The sequence below is a fragment of the Calidris pugnax genome, unplaced genomic scaffold, assembly GCF_001431845.1.
Source record: "Calidris pugnax isolate Ruff unplaced genomic scaffold, ASM143184v1 scaffold11, whole genome shotgun sequence".
NCBI lineage: Eukaryota > Metazoa > Chordata > Aves > Charadriiformes > Scolopacidae > Calidris > Calidris pugnax.
The window spans coordinates 10482178-10504610 of NW_015090803.1; the positions used below are offsets into that span (position 1 = coordinate 10482178).

Sequence of the window (22433 nt, forward strand, 5' to 3'; positions counted from 1 at the left end):
GGGACACAAGATGAGAGACTGAGTTTGGAAAATAATGCACTGACATTTATTCAGTTACTTCCTCGTTGTAAAAGTCCTAAGTTTTAAAACACAGATATGCCACAAAACCCAGTCACACGTCTTCTCTTGATTGTCTTTTCCCAAGTTGTGACCCCTGTTGCAGAATATGATGGTAACTCTGGTTTGTGAACTTCCAATCCCTTAACACTCTAGGATTTCTCATGGTAGATGCTGAAGACACAGAAAACTGTATGTGTTTCCCTTTGGAAAAGACAAGCTGGCATTTAGCAAGTCAATCTAAGTGATCCTCTTTCACTTTTGGATTTCAGTGCCATAGATGGTGTCCAAATAAAAATAATTGTTGCTAACTGCAAATAAAAAATATTATTTCAAATATTCCTACTTGATACTAAAACCAGTAAGAACTGCAGAGAGTCATCTGGGAATGATAATAGTCATTTGTGAAAAAGGAAATACATTCTGTAGCTTGTTATCACTTAAAAAATTGATCACACTGAAAAATTAAAGTAGAAATTTCAAGTGAGTAGATGGAACAAAAAGTGGGATTTATGTCAGAATGGGAGCAGTTGCTCTGATCTCTTCTCTCTTGTTCAGAGAAAAACAGCTTCTGCCAGAGCTCTTGTTGCTTGCATCTTCAAGTGTATGATTTCTTCTGGAAACTTCAAATGGAGTGGAAAATAGTAGTGTGGTCATTCAGAAAACTTGAAGTTGATATTGAAAGGTAGTTTTTCCTGTCATTCTCAGTACTCCAAGGCGAATGACTACTCAAATTTATATCTGGAAAAGTTTCAGGAGACATAAGAGTGTTCTCCTGGCTTTTTGCAGTGTGCTCTGCTGGCTTTAGAGTGTTTCTCTTGGTCTTTCAAGTTTGGTCTCATGCAATTACAGCAAAACAGGAGACTTTTTTATCTTTGTTGTAGCATCCTCCTTGTGAGAGGAGATTTGAAAACAGCAATGTGTTTTCCTACAAGAAAACCTGGGGATTTTTATTACCTCTTTATTGCCTCTTTCAGAGTACTTAGAAATAAAAATACTGTGTTTAGTCACTTTAGAGTTTTTTACCTTTAAGTTTTTTTCTCGCTCTGTAGATTGATTTTTTTGTAAGTGCAATATCATCATTGCAGGAGACTGTAATTCTACCAGAACTTCCTACTTCTACATGCTGAATGATATATGATATGCATTTTGTGTGCTGCCGTGGGAAAACTTGAAAAGCTCATGTGAGATTTTTTTCCTTTTGTTTTTATTTTAAAAAGTCTTGTCTTTACATGCAGACTGCAGTCTAAAATCATACCTCCATCTTAATCCAAATTAGTTTTTGAATACAGAGGAGCTTTGAGTGTGATAGTTCACTGATCACTGAACATAGCTTTTTACTTAAATTATCAGTAGTAGCAGAAATGTATCAAAAATGAGGCAATGAGGCAGAACATTCAAGCCATTTTGTGTTTGCAGGAGTACATGAAATGTGGAAAATGAAAACTGCAGCTTTTGTGGACCTTTTCATTGAAATCTGCAAGTGTCCCTTTTAAAGATGTGGGTCTGTTTTTAGCTGACTGCAGGAATTCTAGTCTCTTCCTTTATACAGATGAAAGATTTTTCAGCTCCAACTAGTAATGTTAAAACTTTTTTTGATCAAGGACGTGAGCTTTTGGAGCATTTAAAATGCTCGAAGTGTGTACGTATGTTTCCTTTCAGAAGTTTAGCAGGCCAAGCCTTTGGCCAGGAATCAGAACAGTTGGAATTTTGCAGACTACACAGCTAATCTGAGAGGGCTGCCACTTGGCAAAAGTGACTTCCATATATAAAACATTATACAATTTATATTGTGGTTTTTCATTGGTGTTTTGTGGTAGTCTGAGAATTTCCTTGTTTCCCTGCATTTCTTTGGCATTGCTCATTGTGTTTCCAGTGTGTTACTCTCCTAATGAGAGCAGTAGTTAAAATGTTCCCCGGCTCAAATATCCCTATTGCAGATTGAAATTCACGGTGGAAGATTTTCCTGCTCAGCTTAATTTGGCACTTCTCAGACTGTACTGTTTTGGTTTATTCTTTTTCTTTTCTTTTCTTTTCTTTTTTTTTTTTTTTTTTTTCTTTTTTTTTTTTTTTTTAAGGCAAATTAAGCTAGCTTCTGGAACTAGAAGCAGAACAATTTAGGAAAGAAGGTATACACAGTAGAGCTTACTTAGGAGATGATACAGGGCAAAAAATGTGGGAAATGATAAGATTAAGAGGAAGAAAATTTCCATGCTTTTTGTTAAATGGATGTGTGATTTGTGAAGAATCTAGCTTGCACGGTATTACCAAAATTAGGGTAGGAGTGACAGAATTCAGGTGACTTAAGCTCTCATAGTTATGTTATTCAATAATAAATACTTGGATCACTAGGATGCTGAAACTACAAGAATGTATACTACTAATTTTTAAATATAATTTGAAAGTTCATTGTTTAGCTTTGCAAGAAATGATATTTGGCAGTTTTTCTGCCAGAACATATTTAATCCTTTTCATGTTTGGTTAAATAGTTGTTATTGCTTAGTTTCAGCTTAGCTTATTTGCTGAATGAAATGTGCCAGTTGCCCAAAGATGAAATCGTAGACCCTTCAAAAGTAAAAACATTATGACAAAATCAGAAAAGTAATAGGAAACTTCTAGTTCCGATTGCCATAAGTTTTTCTTAAGGTGTTGTGATATGTGTTTGTTTCCAAGGGATTCTTATGCTTACCAGGTGGCTATTTAAAAATAGTAGTAAACTGCAGTGTACAAGTGTATTGTAGTATTACCTTTTCCAGATGTTAAGCTGAAGATTATTTTTTTCACCTGGAATATTAAATTGCTGTTTGATGAACCTATAGGACTTTCTTCCTATCAGTCATCTGGGAATACAGGTATCATGATGTGGTTAAAGATGCTCTCCATATGCAATTTGACATGATTCTGGTCATACTCCAGCTGTAGATTCTTTATTCCTGGCCTTTTAATTTTCTCAGATTAGCTAACAGCACCTTCTGTGGTTCAGCTAGCGTGTAGATATTATGAATCTTTACTTAGGGTTTCTAATCAAAATTGGATGTGTGCGCTTGTCTGTGAGATGATGCTGGGAAATCTCAGCTTGCCTACATCATTTCATGAGAATTTCCAGTACCTCTAATTGATCCGTGATGGTCTGTTTTGACTTGCTTCTATCTGCAATGCAGAGGCGTTGTTTTTATCTCTGTGTTTTCCTGGATATTTTATTTCTCGTCAGGAAGCAGGAAGCTGAGCTTCTTGTTGCATAGCCAAAATTTGTATTGTCAATCTCTACAACGGATGCACTTTTCAGTTAGCTGTAGCGTGGGCCTCTGGGTGATTGAAACCTTTCCATCTTGGCGCTGGAATGATTGATTAAACTTTAATGATCCTTGGAGGGATTTAAGCAAAACTTTACATTTCTGTGCCTTGTATTACAGTCTCGTGAGCGGTAGACCTTGTGCAAGAGACCTTTTCTTTACTGCTGTGTCTTCTTTCTGTCGTCTTGCCTTAGAATCTTTGAGAAACAGCAGAAATGGGAAGGCTGTTCCTGTGAGGCGTGCAGTGGCCCCTTTTATAACCCTGGGGGATAATGCCTGCTCACAGCAGAAAACATTATTATTTTTTTTTGGCCATGTGCCGTGGGTGTCATTTGTGAAATTTTAATAATTACCTGTGTGAAACTATAATCTGGATCACGGGGTGAAAGCCATGAATTCCTCTGTACATTAAGGTGCTATGCAAAATATAACAGTGAGCGTTTTAGAACCAATTTGAAAGCCAACAAAGGAAGCCTAAGTCCAGGACAATATTGGTTTATAAATTCAAAGTTCAGTTTGGATGTGGACTGTGTGATCCAGAGTAATTCCATTAGGCTGTGGGTCCTGGTGAATGGAGCCTGACTGGCTGACTCGTGTAATTTATTAAAAAAAAAAAAAAGTCTTTGTCAAATGAAATATGTTACAACTACTAAAGAAACTTTGCTCAGAAAACAGATGAGGCTATGAGAAAATAGATGTAAGATTTTTTAAATTTAAAATATCTAAATACATAATTATTTAATTAGGGGCTAAATGAAAACGACAAAAAAGAGATGGATTTCAAGCATGTTAACTGCTTGAAAGAACTAAATATTTCTGTAAAGAATATGTCGCAGTGGTTTTTAGGCTGCCTGGCCCACTGCCTTCTCCTGAGCTTACAGGAAGGAAGGGAGGAGAAATGCTCATACCGCTCTCCTTCCAAGGGAGGAGTCAAGAAGAAATACTCAGCATTTAGGCCTCGGAGGGTGTGGTATTAGTGTTTGTAACCCAAACTTCATATCCCGAATTAGAAAGAATTAAAACTAGAAACAGATGACACTGCTTTAAGTATTCTTTAATGAAATACACTGCTGGCTTTTCTTCGAGGAATATATCAAGGCAAGTTATTCTGTGAAAATTATTGTAAACTGTTAGAGAACACAATGGTGAATGCTGGGGATGGCTCCAGAGCAAAACTTCATAGACTCAGCAGTCTTTGGAACAAGCACTTTGAAGACCAAAATGCTAACTTTTCTTAATGTTTCAAAAGCTAAACATTTTCGTTATATTTATTCCCCTGAATGAAATGTGTTTTCTTTAACATTTATCTTTTGATTCTTGCCTGTTAAACTAATTCAGAGCTATTAGGCTACTACATTTGAAAACTACTGAAGTAGTCTTTGTAAAAGTGTTCAAGACTGTTAACGAAGCTAATGAGGTTTTATGTGATCTTCCTACTGATAACTTTTCCTTAATCAGACAAATCTAGGAGATTTTTTTTTAAAATTTAGTATACGTTAATCTTCCCTTTAATACAAAAAGTAGGGAGAAGGTATGCATATGAAAATGAACCACCTCCTCTTTAGCCTAGATTCACAGTGCTTGTGCAACAGATGTGGCCCCAGTGTATTGCAATGTACAGATTCAGAGATAATTGAATCCCTCTGTAGTAGCTATTAAAAATGGGTAAATGCTGTATTTCCAGATCAAAATGAAATGGGGAGATATGAAGAATTTTGGAAGAAGTGTGTGAGAAAGGGGGGTGGGAGGGAAGAAAAGAAGATGAAAATACTTTTTGTGTTGCTGGAAACATTACTCCTTCTCTGCTCAACTTTAACACAAATATTTTCAGAAAATCTTTGCCAATTTAGAATTGCAGCCTGAGAGAAATCATAAAAGCCCTGAGCTTGAGAACAACCTCCCCTGTTTTCTGCATTTTAAGGGGTAGTATTTCAATTCTTAGAGTAGCAACTCTTTGCTTTTAGAGAAACATCTAGTTTGATCCTCGATTACAAGATCGGCTTTAATATTGCTAGCATTTTTACTCTCTGTGTTCTAGCTGATGTCTAAGTTTTTACTAACAATAATTCAAACAGGAGTGGATTTCAGTTTCCCCTTTTGTACACACGGGTCTTCAGTGCAGTAAAAAGGAATCTGGAAAAATAATTTTCAATATTAGTGATTATAATTTTTTTTTGAGTTAAAGGAAAATAAAGAAATAGCAGTCACTCTTTTGTCCATATAACTAAATATTTTTTTTGTCCTGGCAGTTTTCTTTTACAAGCACCGAAAAACAATGAATTATTCTTATTTGAGCAAGAAGTCTTTGCCATCATGGTAGTTAAACCTATGGTCCTCTACTAGGAAAGCAAGCTGTAATCAGCCACTTAGCTGTTACTGAATTACACTTATCTCCACTTCGCCTGTTTAACTTCCCATAAGCATGCTAAGCACCTCTTTAGAATGCATTGACCTCTAATTATTTCTTGCTTTATGTATCCCTTAGCCCACATTGAAGAAATAAAAAATATTCCTATTGGTATACAGTGGAGAATAATACAACCTGGTTTTGTTTTATTTATTTCGTATACAGAATGAAATTTTAACACCTTTGGGTCCTCCAAAAATCAAAATGCCATGCATAATGTTTGAATTTTATTCTTTATCATGTGAACTGACACTAATGAAACTGCTTTTAAGTAATGGGCCAAATACGGTATTGCAGTGGGGTGCAAAATTGCACCATTCAGGCTTTTGACTGTCTGATTACCAAGTTGCAAAGATTGTAGCCATGCCATAAGCTGCAGTCTGAAGTCTTTCTGAAGTCACAAGATGCACTGCGTTTGTGGGAATTGTGCAGTGGAACCTGTGCATTAATAAACCTACATTAATGACATTCATGTTTTTCTGAAGTCAAAGCATGACTGGTAGAAAAGCTGGCTTTATGCTTGAGTGAGAGCATTTCACTTTCTTTTCACTGGAGGAATTTTTAGCCTGGCAGCAATAGCATTATAATAACTGCCAGCTGCTCACTTGGCACAGGAATGCCTAGAACCAAGAGGAAGAGCCGGGTGCATGATATGTGTAATTTACTTTTCTGTAAAACTTGAAGGTTTAGGCCTCATAAATATTTTGATCTGGTCTTTCATGGCCTTTTTACGTATCAGTCTGGGAATACGCATGTGGAGCATAGCTTGCAGATTTTAGTTTGTAGTACATTGAAGTGATTCCCACCAGGATAAGAAGAGGAATTATTCTGAGAGATTCACCTGTGAGTGGGTGGTCAAGAGAGAAGGAAAACCTTTAACGTTAAGCAGATGGACCTCCCTCATTTTATAGTGTATATTGGGGATGCAAGATAATAATCTCCCCAAATATTGGGTCGTATTGGTCTGATTTTCACATCAAAAGAATAAGGTTCAAGACATTATTTGTGAGGTGGAAACTCGGGAATGGAAAGGAGACTCCTTTTGTATTCTCAGCTCTGTGCTTGCCCACCACTGCCAGGGCAACAATACAACAGAAATTAGGTCCAGAAGGGTACACAGGAGCAATCACTCTACCTTTTGCCACCTGTAAGCTCGCACAGCTGTAAGCCACAGAGCACTTCTTGACTTACAGTGCCACTTTACTCTTTGGTATTTAAAATTGACTTCAGAAACTACAGTGTACCAAAGGAAAAACCTGGAAAGACTATGGCCCTTTTTGACATCTTGTGTCTCAAGGATTTAGAAAAAAATCTGGAAACAGGACATACAGGGGTAGGAGGTAGGTAGGAAGACACGGTGGTGTCTGCTGGTCTGATTTTGGGAGAGAAATTTTGCTCTGATCTGGTAGTCAACTTGACCACAAGTGTCTGAGGAACAATCACTGAGACACCCAAGAAAGTTAATTCCAGTAGGTGCTACCATAGGATGTAATCTTCTTGCATCTCGACATTTCATTTCTTATAGTGGACAATGTCTAGTGAAATTAAGAGAAAGTGAGATTCAGGCCATTTCACCTGCATCCATGAAGGAAGGGAAAAATTTTCCTTGTCCTGAAGACATCCTGGGGCGTGCACTGGAGTACAATATTTGGGGATTTGGAGCTCTAAACTCTAAAGGAGTATGTGATTTGAAGCAAGTTGTTTAATTTGCTTCACAGTGCTTTATTTAAAAAAAGGTAGTTCTCTACTAAAAATATACTAATGCCATCTTTCTTGGCAGTCTTTCTCTGTGTTAAATAGATTCTTTGTAGAAGGAGCTGTTTTATTCCAAGTCCTATGTGGTAGTCAACTAATAAGTCTCTGATCTCAGCTGCTAGTGTAATGTAAACAAATGCTGCTTTACTATAACAAAGTGCTGGTTTAGTGATACTTTTTTTTTTAATAGGAGATTTGTGCCATTTCAAATGAATGGGAAAGCAACATTTTGATTGAAAGCAACTGCAAAAATCCAACCTGTTATGCAAAACCCAAGCTTTCAGTTGGGAGGTCCTACATCTAGGGATTGCAGTTAACTCTAAATCCTGCTTGAGATGCAGACAAGAGAGGAAAGCAATGAAAAAGTGGAAGAAAGGTCGAAAGGTGACACAGTTTAGGAGTCTTCCATGACTGGCTGGAAGGAAGATGTTATTCTCTCTTCTTTCTTCCCCTTGTTTTCGTTCCAGTATGGGGGTAAGAGTATATCTGTGTTTGTGCCTTCTTCCTGCCACATATGCACAACACCTGTGGTTAATGAGAATCTGAGAGGAGGTGGATATTTCTCTTTCTTTTATACTTTTCATACTACTTATTCTCCCTCCTCTTCCTCTGGAGGTAAAGGGCAATGAAAGAAGGAATTTAGCAAGATTTATGCTTTTTCTTTCATGTACAGCTGTATGTGTCTTGGGATATTACGATTGGGTCCATTTCTCCTGCCCTTCCACTAAAGTTTCATCATATTTTGTGGTTCCCAAGCTTCTCTGACAGAAGGATGATAATATGCACATGATCTGTTTCTGCTTCGGCTACTTACAGATTGTGTGTAGCAGTGGGGCTGAGCAGTTGCTGCTTGTTTTGTGGAGTTACTGCCTCAGTTGCTTTGAGGAGCAGAAAAAGAAACCGGCTTCTCTGCAGGTTAGGGGATAACTTCTTTCTGCAGTGCCACCAGAACTGTGGAAGACTGCCTTCTTTCCATGCATGGTCTTTTCCTCATGAGCTTTCAGTGCCCTATGCAAAATAAATGTAATTACAGAAAATACCATCATCAAATTTATCCTGACTTTTCTCAGCAGAAGTAGCAAAACTGAGACTGGAATTTTGACTCTTCAAAGTAGTCAGTTCAGATGAGCTTCTACCTGCAGGCAGAATAACATTAAGGAGTCTCCAAAGTATGTGCTTTTCTGGGACTATATGTCCCATTTGATTTGACTGTTTGCTAAGTGATCACTTGCCAAGCTTCCTCATCGAAACCCAAAGCAATACAAACAATCGTGTACAAAGTTACATCCAAATAGTGGTTGAAATTCTTAAAATAAAAAAAAAATATTGAGTGAACTGCTTTAGTTTGTTTATGTTTTGTGTCTTCCACATCTGTGGGGATGCACTGTTCTAAAATGAGCCCTACTGGATGAGGTGAAGCTGTAAGTGTTGCACACTGATGCCTCCCAATGACCAATATAAAGCAGCACACTATATATATTTGTAAAATTCTCATAATATTGCCATTAGATCATCTTTTAAAGTAACTATTAAACTTACTGTGTACTAGCCAGCGAATGTCTTTGTGTTAAATTCTCATGTAACATTATGAAGTGATTGCATGTTATCAAGCGAGGAGGGACAGCTGCAGCATTTTAAAATTCATATACATGGAGCCAATAATTCTTCTTTTTAATACAGTAGCAAGAATTCCATAGAAGCTGAAATAATAGCTAGTGTACTCCTAATATTTAAATATAATATTAATTAAAAAATTCAGTGGAAATGTCTGTGTATGTAAAATTTATCTACTACCTTATGGTGTCCGATAAAATCTTTTGTTGTCTAAAAAGCCAGTTGTATTATTTAAGGAATGCATTCTCATTTTAAGTCTTTTCATATTTAAAAAACACCCCCAACATTCTCTGCAAGTTCCTACCTCTTTTTCTTGTATTTTCCCTCTCACAACCGTATTTAAATAAGACCGCCATAAACTAACTCATTTGTGGGCACTGACTTAAAAGTTCTATTTTAAGGGACAAACTAAAAATCCAGGCAGTTGGCATTACTGCCCAGAGACAGTTTCTTGGTTCAAGGTCAGACAATTGATCTTTAACCGACCCTGCATAGTTTAAAATGTTTTTTAGCCCAGGGGTTGTCTACCAATATCAGTCCTTTTTCAGATGTTTTTATTGGTAGAATTTAATGAGATTACATATCTTTTGAGGAAGAATTGCTGCCATGTAAACTTGCCACCTGCCTACAGTGACTCTCATGAATATTTGATGATAATAAGTAGAAGGAACTTCACTGGGATGCTTACATGCACTTAAAAAACCAGCAGTACAAGAATAGTTTTTGTTCTGCTTTTTTGCTTGCAGTAGATAGTGTGACATTTATATATGTGATAATTATTGGGTATATCTAACATATTTCTGTTCTTAATACTAGGAGTTCCATTTAAATAATAATTCTGTAGTTTTAGGAGGGGAAGGATGCAGGATGGAAGATGCAGTTTTTATCACCTAGATTTTGTTGAGGCAAGGTTGACTTATTGGTCTCATGCTTCTAGCTATGAATTAGCAGTTGAGAAAAAGGAAAAAACATACAGTGGGACATAGTCACCATTTTTCAGATGCAGCCATGTTTACAAAATCTAAAATTAGTATCTGTAGACCAATAATTTTCTAGACTTCTGTGCAATATCCTTGGTCTATCCAGTATTGCCTTTTACATACTACAGGCTGTATAGTCTTGTGTCATATTGCAAATTAGATGTTTCTCAACAACAGACATCACCTTCTATCATCTCTTCATATGGTTTCTTTTTCTGTAGACCGTGTAATAGAGGGTCCTCACCTTGTATGTTGTTTCAAGATGCTTTTGTGCAAAGCTGATATTGAGTACCATGTTCCTGATTCAGTTGTGTTGGATACTTGTTTTTGTTTGCACACGTGAAAGCTACTGCTTTTGTTATTCAACGTGCTTTACAGACCACGTTCAAAACACTAACTAATGTTTTCAAAGTTGTTGTAGCTTGTTTAATTACATATTTTTCCTTCTGAGACTTCAGAGCCTGCTACACAGTGATATTTTTCCTTATTAAAGTGGTGAGGACAGCAGCAACAACTCTGATACTTATAGTTAGAGGGTTTTTGTACTTGAAGTAATCTGGTACAGTAGTTACTAGAATTATTTTTTTCCCAGTAGCTCCCGCATATTGAGAGTGTAAAATAAGTTTATTAATGCTGCTATTGTATTATTCTTGAAAAGTGGTGCTTTACAAAATTTATTTTTCTTTCAGGGAGTCAGTTTCCTCCTATTGCTGCTCAAGATCTTCAGTTTGTTCTGAAGGCTGGATACCTGGAAAAACGCAGAAAAGGTAAGTCTAATTATCTTTATGAGAACTAATGCATATTTTATATGTGAAGTCTATGTGTCAGTATTTGATGTTATACACACCAATAACTTTATACAGGAGTGATAAATAAAATGGAATAGAAGCTGAAATGTTGAAGCATTATTATGCAAAAGAAGCACAGCACATAATTGTTCCTGTAGTATTAAAAGAAAATCCAATTTCTTTATTGACTAAAAAAATCATGCTGTGAAAGTCTGCTGTCAGCCATAATTCAGAGACTTTCAGATATTTTTGAAGAAAGCATTACGAACGTATGTAAAAGTACCATATGTTGACTTAATGTTTCAGTGAGCATCAAGATTTATTTTCCTTCAAGAGGGCAAATATTGATCTCAGCTTTGGTTCAGTCAATATTTACCTTGATTCAATAAATCTTATATTGTCACTTTAATACCCACTTAATGCTGCAATAACTCTAGGAAATATTTAGGAAGTTGTTCATTATTTCCTTATATTTAATGTTACACATGACTTATCTCTTTAGATGATTTCAAATTCCCATTTGTTTTCTTACCACCAATTTTTATTTCTAATTTTCTTCTCAGTGCCATACATTTCTCTTCATATCCAGATTTTATTTCCTTTCCTTAGCACCTTCCCGGTCTCCTCCTCCCTCTTACCTCACCTTTGAACAGCAGTAACATATTTGTGTTCAATAACGACATAAAGTGTTATAACACACATTATGTTAATTGCAGACCACAGTTTTCTCGGCTTTGAATGGCAGAAGCGTTGGTGTGCTATCAGTAAGACTGTCTTCTACTATTATGGAAGTGACAAAGGTAATTATAAGAACTCTGATAGACTATAACAATGATCTTTTAATGCACAGAAGAATATGAAAGCCTTAGTGCAGTTGGAAACAGTGAATCTAAGGTCATTTTAAAAAAGCAAACAAAACTTTTAAAAAAATAGATGGTTCTTAAACAGTGCTGTGAATTTCAAAAATGTGTAAATATTCTTCAGATCTATAAGTGATGTGCTCAGTTTGTAAAGCAGGGAAACTGAGGAAAGAAGATTAAGGTACTTGCAAAGCTACTTTGTGTGCCACTAACAGCTAGCTATTAGGTTTGATAGTATGCTGGTACTCAATTAATTTACTGGATAGAAAATGTTCTTTCTGTCCAAATATGATTTTCATTTTAAAACACCCTCGAGGACTTATACCTTCCAGAGTTTTTAAAAGATGGTTCTATCCAGGAAAATGTTTGTCTAAAAACTGCATAATGGAGTTCCATGTTTCTTTCTAAATAGCTTATGTTCTGAAAAAGCTGGAAATGAAGTAATATATTTAACTAAAAGCCAGTCATGGAGACTAAAGCTAGGTCCTGAAGGTGACTTTTAACTTTAAATGGCCAGTTCAGAAAGAATCTGGCATAAATGTTGGGGTATCACTTCAAATTTTTAAAATTGACTGTCAGATAAAATATTGTTTAAATTGTATGCCAACTGTTTGTGGCGTTTAAGGGTGAAACAAATGATACAGAAATATAGATAAGTAAATTTTTAAAGTGCAGTTATGTCTTTGTCTTCCCTGCCCCCCACAATGCTTATTCCTGCGTAAACTTTCCAAGTTTCTATTAAGTTTTTTTCTTCTGCTTATGTTTGTGTGACTCTACTTGCAGGTAGTAATTTTGCATTGTTTTATTCAAAGACTAATTTAATTTGGTCTAGTTTGTCTAATTCCTCAATATGCTGACTCATTCAAAGTCATGCTCTTTCTAAAAACCAAATGAAATAAAGTAAGGGTCTAATTCAAAGTCCAGTTTTCATCTTGCTACAGTTTCCCATCATAATCTCTGTTTCTAGAATATATCTGCTAAATGTTCCCTTTTCTTCTTTACTCTTTTCTTTGGATTTACAGATTTATCAAACTTCAAAGACATAAACAATCTTTCTTCAAAAATTTTGAGGAGGTGTGGCATAACACTGATTTGTCAGAAATGATTTCTTTATTTCTCTGGAAAATCGTCTTGCGCTGTTTGTTTATATATAGTTATACGTTATCTAGTACTTAAAAAATGGCAATTTTTTTGTCAGAATATATTTCTAGTTCTTAAAGATTGTTCTGGGGTTTTAAAGCTTTGTCTTTTCATCTTTTCATCTGCAAGTTTTTGCAAAAAAAAAAAAAAAAGATTGTTTTTTTTACTTGTGTTTGTTCTAAGGATTATTTATGCTTTCTAGCATATGGACTTTGGTTTAAGTCACCTTTTCCATACTCTTTCCTTCCATAAACATTTTACAGTCCTTCCCCCTTCTTTGCTTCCATGCAGTTGCATCCTGAGTTGGGTATCCTGTTTGCATATTGTTTTTCTGTATGATCTCTGACAGTTCCTGGGTACTCGGGCACCTAGGTGGTGTGGCTAACCTTTCAGACCTCCAAGTGCATGTGAAGAAGGAAAATTAATTTGTTGCTTTATAAATGAATGAATTAATGGCTTCATTGCTTCTTCCTCACTAGGCCAATATTATATGCCCTTCTGTCTCAGCAAACTGGAGAGATCAGCTAAATGTTTAGCAAGACAGTAATTGATAACATCATGGCAATTTTTTCATGTTAATGGGCACTAAAAATTTATTTTCATTTTTATAACTTGAAAATGGTATCTGCCTGCCTGCCCAGTAATATGATGTTGAAGAGGGGGATAATTCATAGGCCTTTAGAAAAGTCTATTTTTTATTTTTTTTTAATTTATTTTTAACATGGACATGAAAACTATAGATTTATCTGAATAGTAAAATAGTGATGGCCAGGCCAATGGATGGACTACTTCTATTTGCGCAAAAGAGGGGTTTTGTTTTATTCTGTGTTTTTTTTTTTTTTTTAAGAACTTATTATCTAAACAATATTAACGGAGAGAAAAGCCTAGTTAGAGTTACATTTGCAGATCTGTCATGGTGACTCACCGAAACAGGCTGCTGGAATTTCTGCCACATGCTGTTGAAGTATCATTTTGCTTTTATCTATAGACCTTCTTCTCTTAGTCCTCCCTCTCTGAACAACCACATAGGGAAGATAAAAATCCTTGTTTAGTTTAGACTTTACTTTTGACAGAATCCGTAATTGAAAAATGCAGGAATTGTGAATGTTCAGTAGGACTTTGTTGTAGCAGGGTGATGTCAATCAAAGGCATCTAGCTAATGAGTACTGAATCTTCTGCTATAAGAATGTTAAATTCGGACCTCTAGAGGCACACTTGCTATAAATAGTGCGTTATTTAAAAATACCTATTGAGTTTAAGCAAACTGAATGTAAATAAACTGATGCCCTAAATAGTGTGTTTCAGTCATTGCCTCCATTTCTTCATTTTTTAAATTGAGACTTCTCAGAGGACAAGATTAAAGGAGAGGATTAAAAAAAAAAAAGTCAATTGCATTTCAGATCTGCTGTCTAAAAGAGAAGAACTCCTATGCATGTGTTTGGAAAGGACTGTTCCAAAAGCTGGAAAAGGAATTACCACTTTGGTGATACTGACACTTACTATTTTTAGAAAGCAGACATCCTGCATATGGAAAAGTATGTGAAACTACATTTAGCATGAAGCCATGTAAACCATAAGATCTTACAGGCTTCTAATTTCAAGATGAAGAGAGTTAAATTATAGATTCTAATAGTATCTATAAATACTTTATCACTCTCTGAAATCTTTCTGTTTGCCTTTGTTCTTATGCCTTTCTCTGGAACTTCTTTCCTTTCTACTATCCGAGTCCTCTCTGTTCTTCAGAATGCACTAATTCTTTTTACATGTGCTAATAATATGGGCACATCGCCTTAGGCCTCAAATTTACAACCCAGTCATTTCAAGACCCCGTTGAAGGTTTGCCCTTCTTTGTTTTAAAAGTTCCCATGGAGTCAGTTACGCAAGGTTACTTCAAAACCCTTTTTCTCTGCTTCCCCTGAGACTCTTTTTTCCCAATATAATATTGTCCCTGTTTCCGCTGTTAACTACATTTCACTATTTTTAGGATGAATGAAGTTTATATCTAAGAAAATGTTTAAAGTGGCTCTCAAATTTCATTCAGATCTGTATTTTCTCTATTTCAAATATAACCCCACAGATTTATTTCTCTCAAATATCTATGTACTAGTTTTGACTTTGGTTTTTTTTTCAGTATTTAGTGCCTGACTGTCCACTCTGTTATACTAGCTTTTTACAATTCTAAATTCCTGATGCAAAATAATCTACACAGACCCACGTTTATTTTTCTATTATGTGTCTGATATGGGGAGAAGGGAAGAGGAGGAGATGAGAGCAGAGAACAGTCTATTCTGAAATGAGATTTAACTTAATTCTGCTTAACTTATGTTTGATGATGTTCGTGATCCTTTTTGTTTTTACAAGACTGATAGTAGTATACTTTTACAATTCTGTTTTTTGTTGTTCTGGGACAAATTAAGGGTATCCCGTTGTCGAATTGCAAAGCTCTATCTTGAGAAAATGAGAGGCAGCAAGTATGTTATCCTCCTTCAGAGAAGTGTGTTCCATCTGTATGTCTCTCTGTAGTTCCTCTTAAATATGCTGTTGTATTCCTGCTTAGGCAAAACTCCAGTTCTGATTTCGGGGTTCAAAATGAAAGTGAAATCTCTGTAACATAAATGTGCTTTCTGAAGCTGCTTTTAGGGCTCCCTCCATACAAAACCCCAACTATATCTAATTTTAAGTCTCCAAGTAAAATCTTAGCATCTTGGAAATTTTTAAACATCAAAAACTGTTTAACTGTACCTCTAGTACAGTCTCCAGAAAATATTTCTGGTATCAACAATATAACTCCGAATGTGAATGTTGACAGAAGTCACTATGGCACTAACTTCACATGGCAGCTTTAAACTGAAAGCCCATGTCTATTTAGTGGCAAGCCTTTGCCAATAAATGAAGTTGAGATGATCATTCAGTCTGATGGTTACAAGATTGTCTTCAAGCCTGACTACTGTGCCTGGCCAAACAGCTACCATGGGTCATGGCTTGCTCCATGGTGATCAGGTGGTGGGGTTGGTCGCCAGTCCTATCTGGAAAGGTGTATTCTGCAAGACCAACTGGGATTTGTAGACCTCCATCGCTTGTCACTATCAGAGCATGCATCTGAGTTCTAGCTGACCTGTGTCCTGCCATTCTGTATTTATGGAGCCATTTCTCAGGACATACCTGGTCTTATCTCTGGCTTGCTGCCACAGGGAGTGTGAATGCAGACCGAGAGTCTTTCTCTCAACATTAATAGGTTCTTGGTCAGGGCTGTGAAATCTCTCATTGTCTTAAAATTTCCTCATGGTCAACATTTTAAACATATGTGTAATGCTACATTGGAGTTCAATCAGATGTACTTTACTGCACAGACAATTAGAAGCAAAAGTAGCAATGCTATGACTAGTCCCTTGCTATAAAGGTCAGCGAAAGAATTTAATAGCAAAGGATATGTATTTTTTTGGTGATGCATGCAGGTAATTTTCATTAGCACTGGAACAGGGTGTTCAGAGAGATAAGATAAAGACAGCATAAACAATAAACCAATCAAATGCAATATGGATACTGGGCACTGCGTTCCCCTTCCAGTGCAAAGTACAGCATCTTTCTGTTTTAACTGTAATGCTCTTTGAAATAACGAGTTCCAGTACAGAGATCATCTGAGATTAGCTCTGTAAAACTGTATTACCATAAAAGGGATCATCCATGTCACAGAGAAGCAGTCTCAGAAATAATCCGACTAAATTTGAATACTTGCCTCATTTTTATCTTGACAAAATGTTTTTACCTTTTGAACCTGGTGTTTGCTTATTCTGTCTGCGTGCTCCTATCTTCTTGGGTTTTGATAAACCTCCAGCATGGGAGAGTGAGAAATTAATGTGTTTCACTTCATCTTCTCCCTGAGGTCACAAGTGAGGGAACAATAAAATTTCTAGGCGGAAATGAATTTCATTAAAAGGGGACCTAGTTAACCTTTCGCAAGATATTATTTCTAATATCTGCCTTGGTGCGATTCCATGTATTTTGCATCTGTATACTGTTTGATATAGGGGTGGAGGCTTGAGCGAACATAAAATATTAGTAGTGTATCGTTGGTACTTAATTAAGACTTAATAAAACTTACTGTGGGGGAAGGGACTAGAGGAGAAAATAGAATCCAGTGCCCTGGATTTTCTCGTATAATTTTGTTATTTGGTATTTACTTGGCCTGGGTGAGAGTTCAGGAAAAGGTGGAAGGACAAAGAATTTGTCTAAGTGCATGTCCGATTACTAGGAAGAGTATTTTTATGGTGACTACCCTAATGACCATTGATGTTCATGTTGCTGTGTTAGCCAATTTTTGCCCTCTCAGGAGTGGAAAAAAGATTTGCTTTCCTGTTCAATTTCCAGGAAGATGACAAAATTATGCTGAGAATTGTAGTTTTTCCTGGTTTATCTACTGTAGAAGTTTTCTCCTTTTGTTGGCAAACATAAGCAATGGATGCTCAATTTGCACCTAAGTTTTGTTCAGCAGTATTTAAAGTAGTTTTGCTGTTGTGCCTGATGCTTGCTGTTAGTTAATGTTGTTCTCTACTGTGGAAAAAACCCACACTTACTGGCAGTTTCTTTCATTTGCCACTTCACTTCGTTTGCCTGAGCAAAATGTGACCAATGATGCCTGTCTTTACTTGAATGCTGCACTGTGATCTACAGAAATTGCAAAACTGATATAGTTTTACCTTTTTTTTTTTTGTTTGTTTTTAATATCCACCAAAACATGCCAGAGCACATAAAATCAGATTGCGGGGTTTGGTCTGAAGGGCTCAGATGGAGTACACAGGTGCTGCTTGCCCAACACGCAGTATACTTAAACTCAGGCCTGTTCTAAGTGATACTTTTATAAACCAGAACCTTTGAAAGGTAGGATTGTCTTTAAAACAACCACATGGCTCTACATAATAAACTGTGGTAGGGCTCAGTACTTTTATTAGCTAATTAAACATTTGCTGTGTTGAGAGAAAGGCTTTTGGAACACACACCTGAATTTACAACAAAATTCACTCTGTATTTCTGCCATGTGGAAAGGAGGCACATCTGGGAGTGGGTGGGAGAATGTAAAGAGAAGCTTTTCCAATTGCTTAAAATGGAGTTTGAAGTTTATTTTTTGAGTGAAGTGGTTAGTTTAGGAGGGAGCTCAGCAAGTTCTGAGCCAGACAGGTTTTCCCATTGGTTTACTGAACCTGAAAGAGACACTGATTTATAGGAAGCGTGTCTTGCAAGTTCCAGTTCTTGGCTTTCCCTAGATACAAGTGTCATAACACGCGCTTCTTACTAAACAAGACCACCATCTGTAAACAAGCCCCCTGTGGAATTCCTTAGGCATCCTACAGAAAAATGTACTTTTGTGTACGTCTTCCTTTACAATAAAGCTTTATCTCTGGAAGCATCACCTAATCATTTTGCTAAAAACCTCTCTGTTCTTTGTAAAATTCATGAAATAGAAAACAAAATCTGAATAAACGATAACCTGCTGAGCCATTTACGTTCACTGTTGTAAATGAAGCTCTAACTTTATTTTTTATCTCCAACAGACAAACAACAGAAAGGTGAATTTGCCTTAGAGGGCTACACCATCAGAATGAATAATAGCCTTCGGAAGGATGCAAAGAAAGATTGCTGTTTTGAAATCTCTGCTCCTGATAAGCGCATTTATCAGGTTGGACTTTTTTTATGTTGACTTGAAATTAAATTGATAAAGCTGTTACAATTCCAGTTACTGAATTAACATTTCAGTAAAACAACTTTCGCTGACATCTTAATGAAAAAAGGAAACCCTTGCTTGCTTATATTGTATATTCATATATTAGGAAAAAATCTGATTTAAAGTATATATGTATGTGTTCAAATATTATCTTTTTGGACAAGAGCAAGGAAATCTATCATCTTTATCTATTGGTCATTTCAGTGTTAGCATTTTATTATCTATTGTATAGTATGTCTGCATGATTTCTTGTATGAATTAAATAGCAAAAAAGTTAAAATATATATCAGTGTTAAATGCACACTGTATTGGTCATGGCTTTGCAAGGAAAATCTACGTAAAGGCACATATCAGCTGTGCAATTCAGAGATCTATCAGCTAGACATCAATATGGAATGTAAGTTTAATAAGTTTTAAATATCTGAGATTGCAGTTGAAAGCCAGTTAATTAAGCTGTCAGGTAGTGTGTTGGAGTCTGACAAGAACATTTTTAAGAAAACTGTACCCAGCAGTCTAAAGAAATTCATGGGTGTCTTCTAATTGTCAAGGGCAAATTTTGTTCATCAGTTCTGGCTTTGACATTGATGAAGAGAAGCAGCTTTTTTCTGCACAGCTGCCAGCTGCTGATCAGAGTTTCAAATCCATCATCCTCTCCTTCAATTACGTAAATTTGTCAAAATTAGCTGTACATTATAAGAAGCATCCTTGCAAGAAAAGTACCAGAAGACATGAAAAGAATTACTAATGGTTTTTTGAGGAAGTGATGAGAATGCTACAGTCCCTCTTTTTTTATTGCTAATGAAATTGTAGTTGTGTTTTTGTCATTACTGCCAGTGGTTATTAATAAGTGTTTAATAGTTTGCAGCTGCCACTCCCAAAGAAGCAGAGGAATGGGTACAGCAAGTCAAGTTTGTAATTCAAGGTAAGCCCGTCAATAGAGCAGTAGACTTTATTGCCCGTACTGCTTAGTGATGGTAGTTCTGTCCATTAACATACCTGTCACATTTGTATAGCTGGTATTACCACTTGTCCAAGTTTTGAATAGCAAGTCCTACTTCTCCATCATATTGTAGCTTTTACATGACTTTTCACCTTTTGCAAGATTTTTGCTTTTCTACGAGAATGTTATTTAGCTTGAAACCCCTAATTATGAACACTGTAAGAAAATAAGCAGAATACATTGTAAGCACCAGCTCATAGAAGATGAATTGTATTTTAATTTTACATAAATTTGTGCTTAGACATTCTTTCCGAGTAAATGTTGACTTTTTAAACTGCTGTTATGTAGATATGGAATCTAATACCATTCCTGAGGAGGAGGAAGAGGAATATGATGATGTTGGACAAGTGAGCAGTGAACCAATAGATGATAGCATTTATGAAGAAGTTAAAGGTATCGTTGAGATTTTTTTTTTTACTTTGTGCCTTGAGATCATCATGGCTTCTCTGCTTCTAGTTTGATAACTTTGAGTGGCTAAAAGTGAGTAAAGTAACTTGATGAATAAGATATTTTCAGATTTCACGTTTTGCTATGAGGTTGAAAAAAGAATGTGTCTTCAACTAGGTCAGTGTGAGAGCAGTTCAGTTTTCTTTAGTGGGAGCATCAAAATAGTGCAGAATGTATAAAAGGGGTCTCAGGGGACTTCTGGCTCATTAACATTTTCTGGTATGCAATTTTTTTTAATTAAAAAATTGACTTGCCTTACAGATTTTTCCACCAACATGCCCGTCATTTTTTTCTTTATTCATTTTGGCATTTGTATTAAGCAAATGTTCACTATCAGTCTGTATGTTTATCAGCTGCTGCCTCATACATGATATTATAATCTTGCAGGAAAGCAGGTTTGAAAAGACTCTGACATGAACTGTAAATAAAGGCAACAGGAATATTGACATTGTTTTGTTTGGTATCTTCCAGCATGACTGGATTATACAGAAACTTTTTACTGTGAAATGATATGCCTCTAGATGTCCAAGCGTATCTATCAGGTGGCAAAACAAAAGAAAAAGAGCTTAGCAAAAGCTCTTGGAGTCAATTATAGACCTTCAAGGGTTAGGAGAAAGGTGGTTGCTCTTGATTATATTATAAAAAGATATGAAAGGATCAGTTTTTCAGGTACCATTAGTTAACAAATGATATTTTAAAGTGATATGACAATCAATAATTACTCTGTATGAAATAATGTTCTGCACCCCTTACTGTTTGGGGTAGTGCAATTATCAACAATAACTTCAGAGGAAAAATCAGTTGTGATGTGATGCTGACTAATTTTATGTACCTATTAGGTTGAATATTCTGACTGTTGGAAAAAAGAACATTTTAAAGTATGCCTTGGTTTTCATTATAAGGTCATTTCAGTGGACTGAGGGAGCAGGAACATGAGTGAGAGGTGAAAATAATTACTCTGAAATTGTAGCAGCACTCAGTTCTTTAAGAGCTGGGTTTTTTGGGTTCACTTTCTTTGAATTGTATTTAGACCACTTTAGCACAGAATATATGTTCTGCTGAAATGGGGAACAGTGTGTCATGCATGCTGGAAAACTAATCTGCAGTGAATATAAAATTACATTACAGGGCTTGATGTTATAGCTAGAGGATACAGCCAAACCTTATTGCAGTGCTTTTTGGATGCTCAGGCTCTCGCGTGCTTTTGTTAAAGCCTATGCTTTTGTTAAAGAAGCTCTAGATATATCCTGGGATAAAATACTCTTTTCTGAGCTTCACTGATCTTAACCTGTTTATTTGAGTCTCAAACAGTAAGTAGACCTGGAGCAGTAACACATACAATACTGGTAGAGCCAGTAGTTAATATATGCTTCGAGTTCTGTCTTCAGAGGATTGCTACCTTGGTATTCTGCAAGAATTTAGAGTACTTTCACTTATATCCAGTTTTTATGTTAGTTTTCTGGAACTGTAGCCTCCGAATGTGGCTAATAAATCTGAAATGTACCAGAGCAGCTGTCACAAAAAAAGGAAAGCTCTTATGTTATTCAAGAAATCTAGTTGCAGTTTTTAGTTAAATGGCTTTCTTGCCCCATAATCTTGGAGTTGTGCTTCATTTTGATGTTATCAAGTAGGGATTATCTTTCTTTATCTCATGCTTTCTCCATCTCATTTATTTGAATTGTAAACTTTTCACGAAGGACCATCTTACTCTGTACAGGGGAGCTCTTAATTTTGGCTGTGATGTGTTGGCATAAGTAATTAAAAATAAAGCATAAATTTGCAATAGATTTTGGGTGAATAAAGCATCTTTTCCATAGATGTGCTTTAGTAGTCGTTTGCATAAACAGAATTAAAAACTTATGGCTCTGATGCCTTAGAGCAGCCCATCTCTTCTTTATCCATAGCACGTTGAAGAGTATTAGATGAAGTGCTAGTTGACACAGGAGTAAGCCTTATTTGGTTCTTGTCTAGCTGTTCATCTAAACTTGATAGTAAAAGAGCATACTCCAGTTTGGTCTCACCTGCCTTAATTAGGCCCGATTGGTTGCTTTTAATTCCAGTTGGCTGTCCTTTCTATTTTCCCAGGTAAGTGATTACTCTTTCTTCCTTCCACAGTCAAAGGGTGGAGCATCATTATCCCTGTTGTTAGCTGACTTAATAATACAGAGCAAATAAGGAATTCTGAACTCCTCTTAAGAGGACAGAAAAAAAGAATTATTTGTAGAGCCCAAAAGCTATGCTGAGCTCTGGAATGCAGAAGACAAATACGTTACATCCCTGTGAAGAGGGAAAAGAAGTTAATCTTCACTTTGTTTTTATCCTCAAAGCATCTTGATGTTAGAGGCTTCTGATCCTCTATTTCCACTAGTCCAC

The 22433-nt window shown here is 36.1% G+C and overlaps 1 protein-coding gene across 3 annotated transcripts in view; it reads left to right on the forward strand.

The window, feature by feature from the left end:
* Positions 1 to 22433, forward strand: part of SKAP2 (src kinase associated phosphoprotein 2) — a 115006-nt gene that overhangs the window by 60207 nt on the left and 32366 nt on the right. For all 3 annotated transcript variants that reach the window (XR_001411464.1, XM_014937908.1, XM_014937909.1), the window contains exons 5-9: positions 10796 to 10873; positions 11611 to 11694; positions 18444 to 18568; positions 19472 to 19535; positions 19902 to 20006. Coding sequence is in view for 2 of the 3 variants with exons in the window: in XM_014937908.1 (XP_014793394.1) it covers positions 10796 to 10873; positions 11611 to 11694; positions 18444 to 18568; positions 19472 to 19535; positions 19902 to 20006 (456 nt within the window). In the remaining variant the exon portion in view is untranslated. The remainder of the gene's footprint in view (positions 1 to 10795; positions 10874 to 11610; positions 11695 to 18443; positions 18569 to 19471; positions 19536 to 19901; positions 20007 to 22433) is intronic.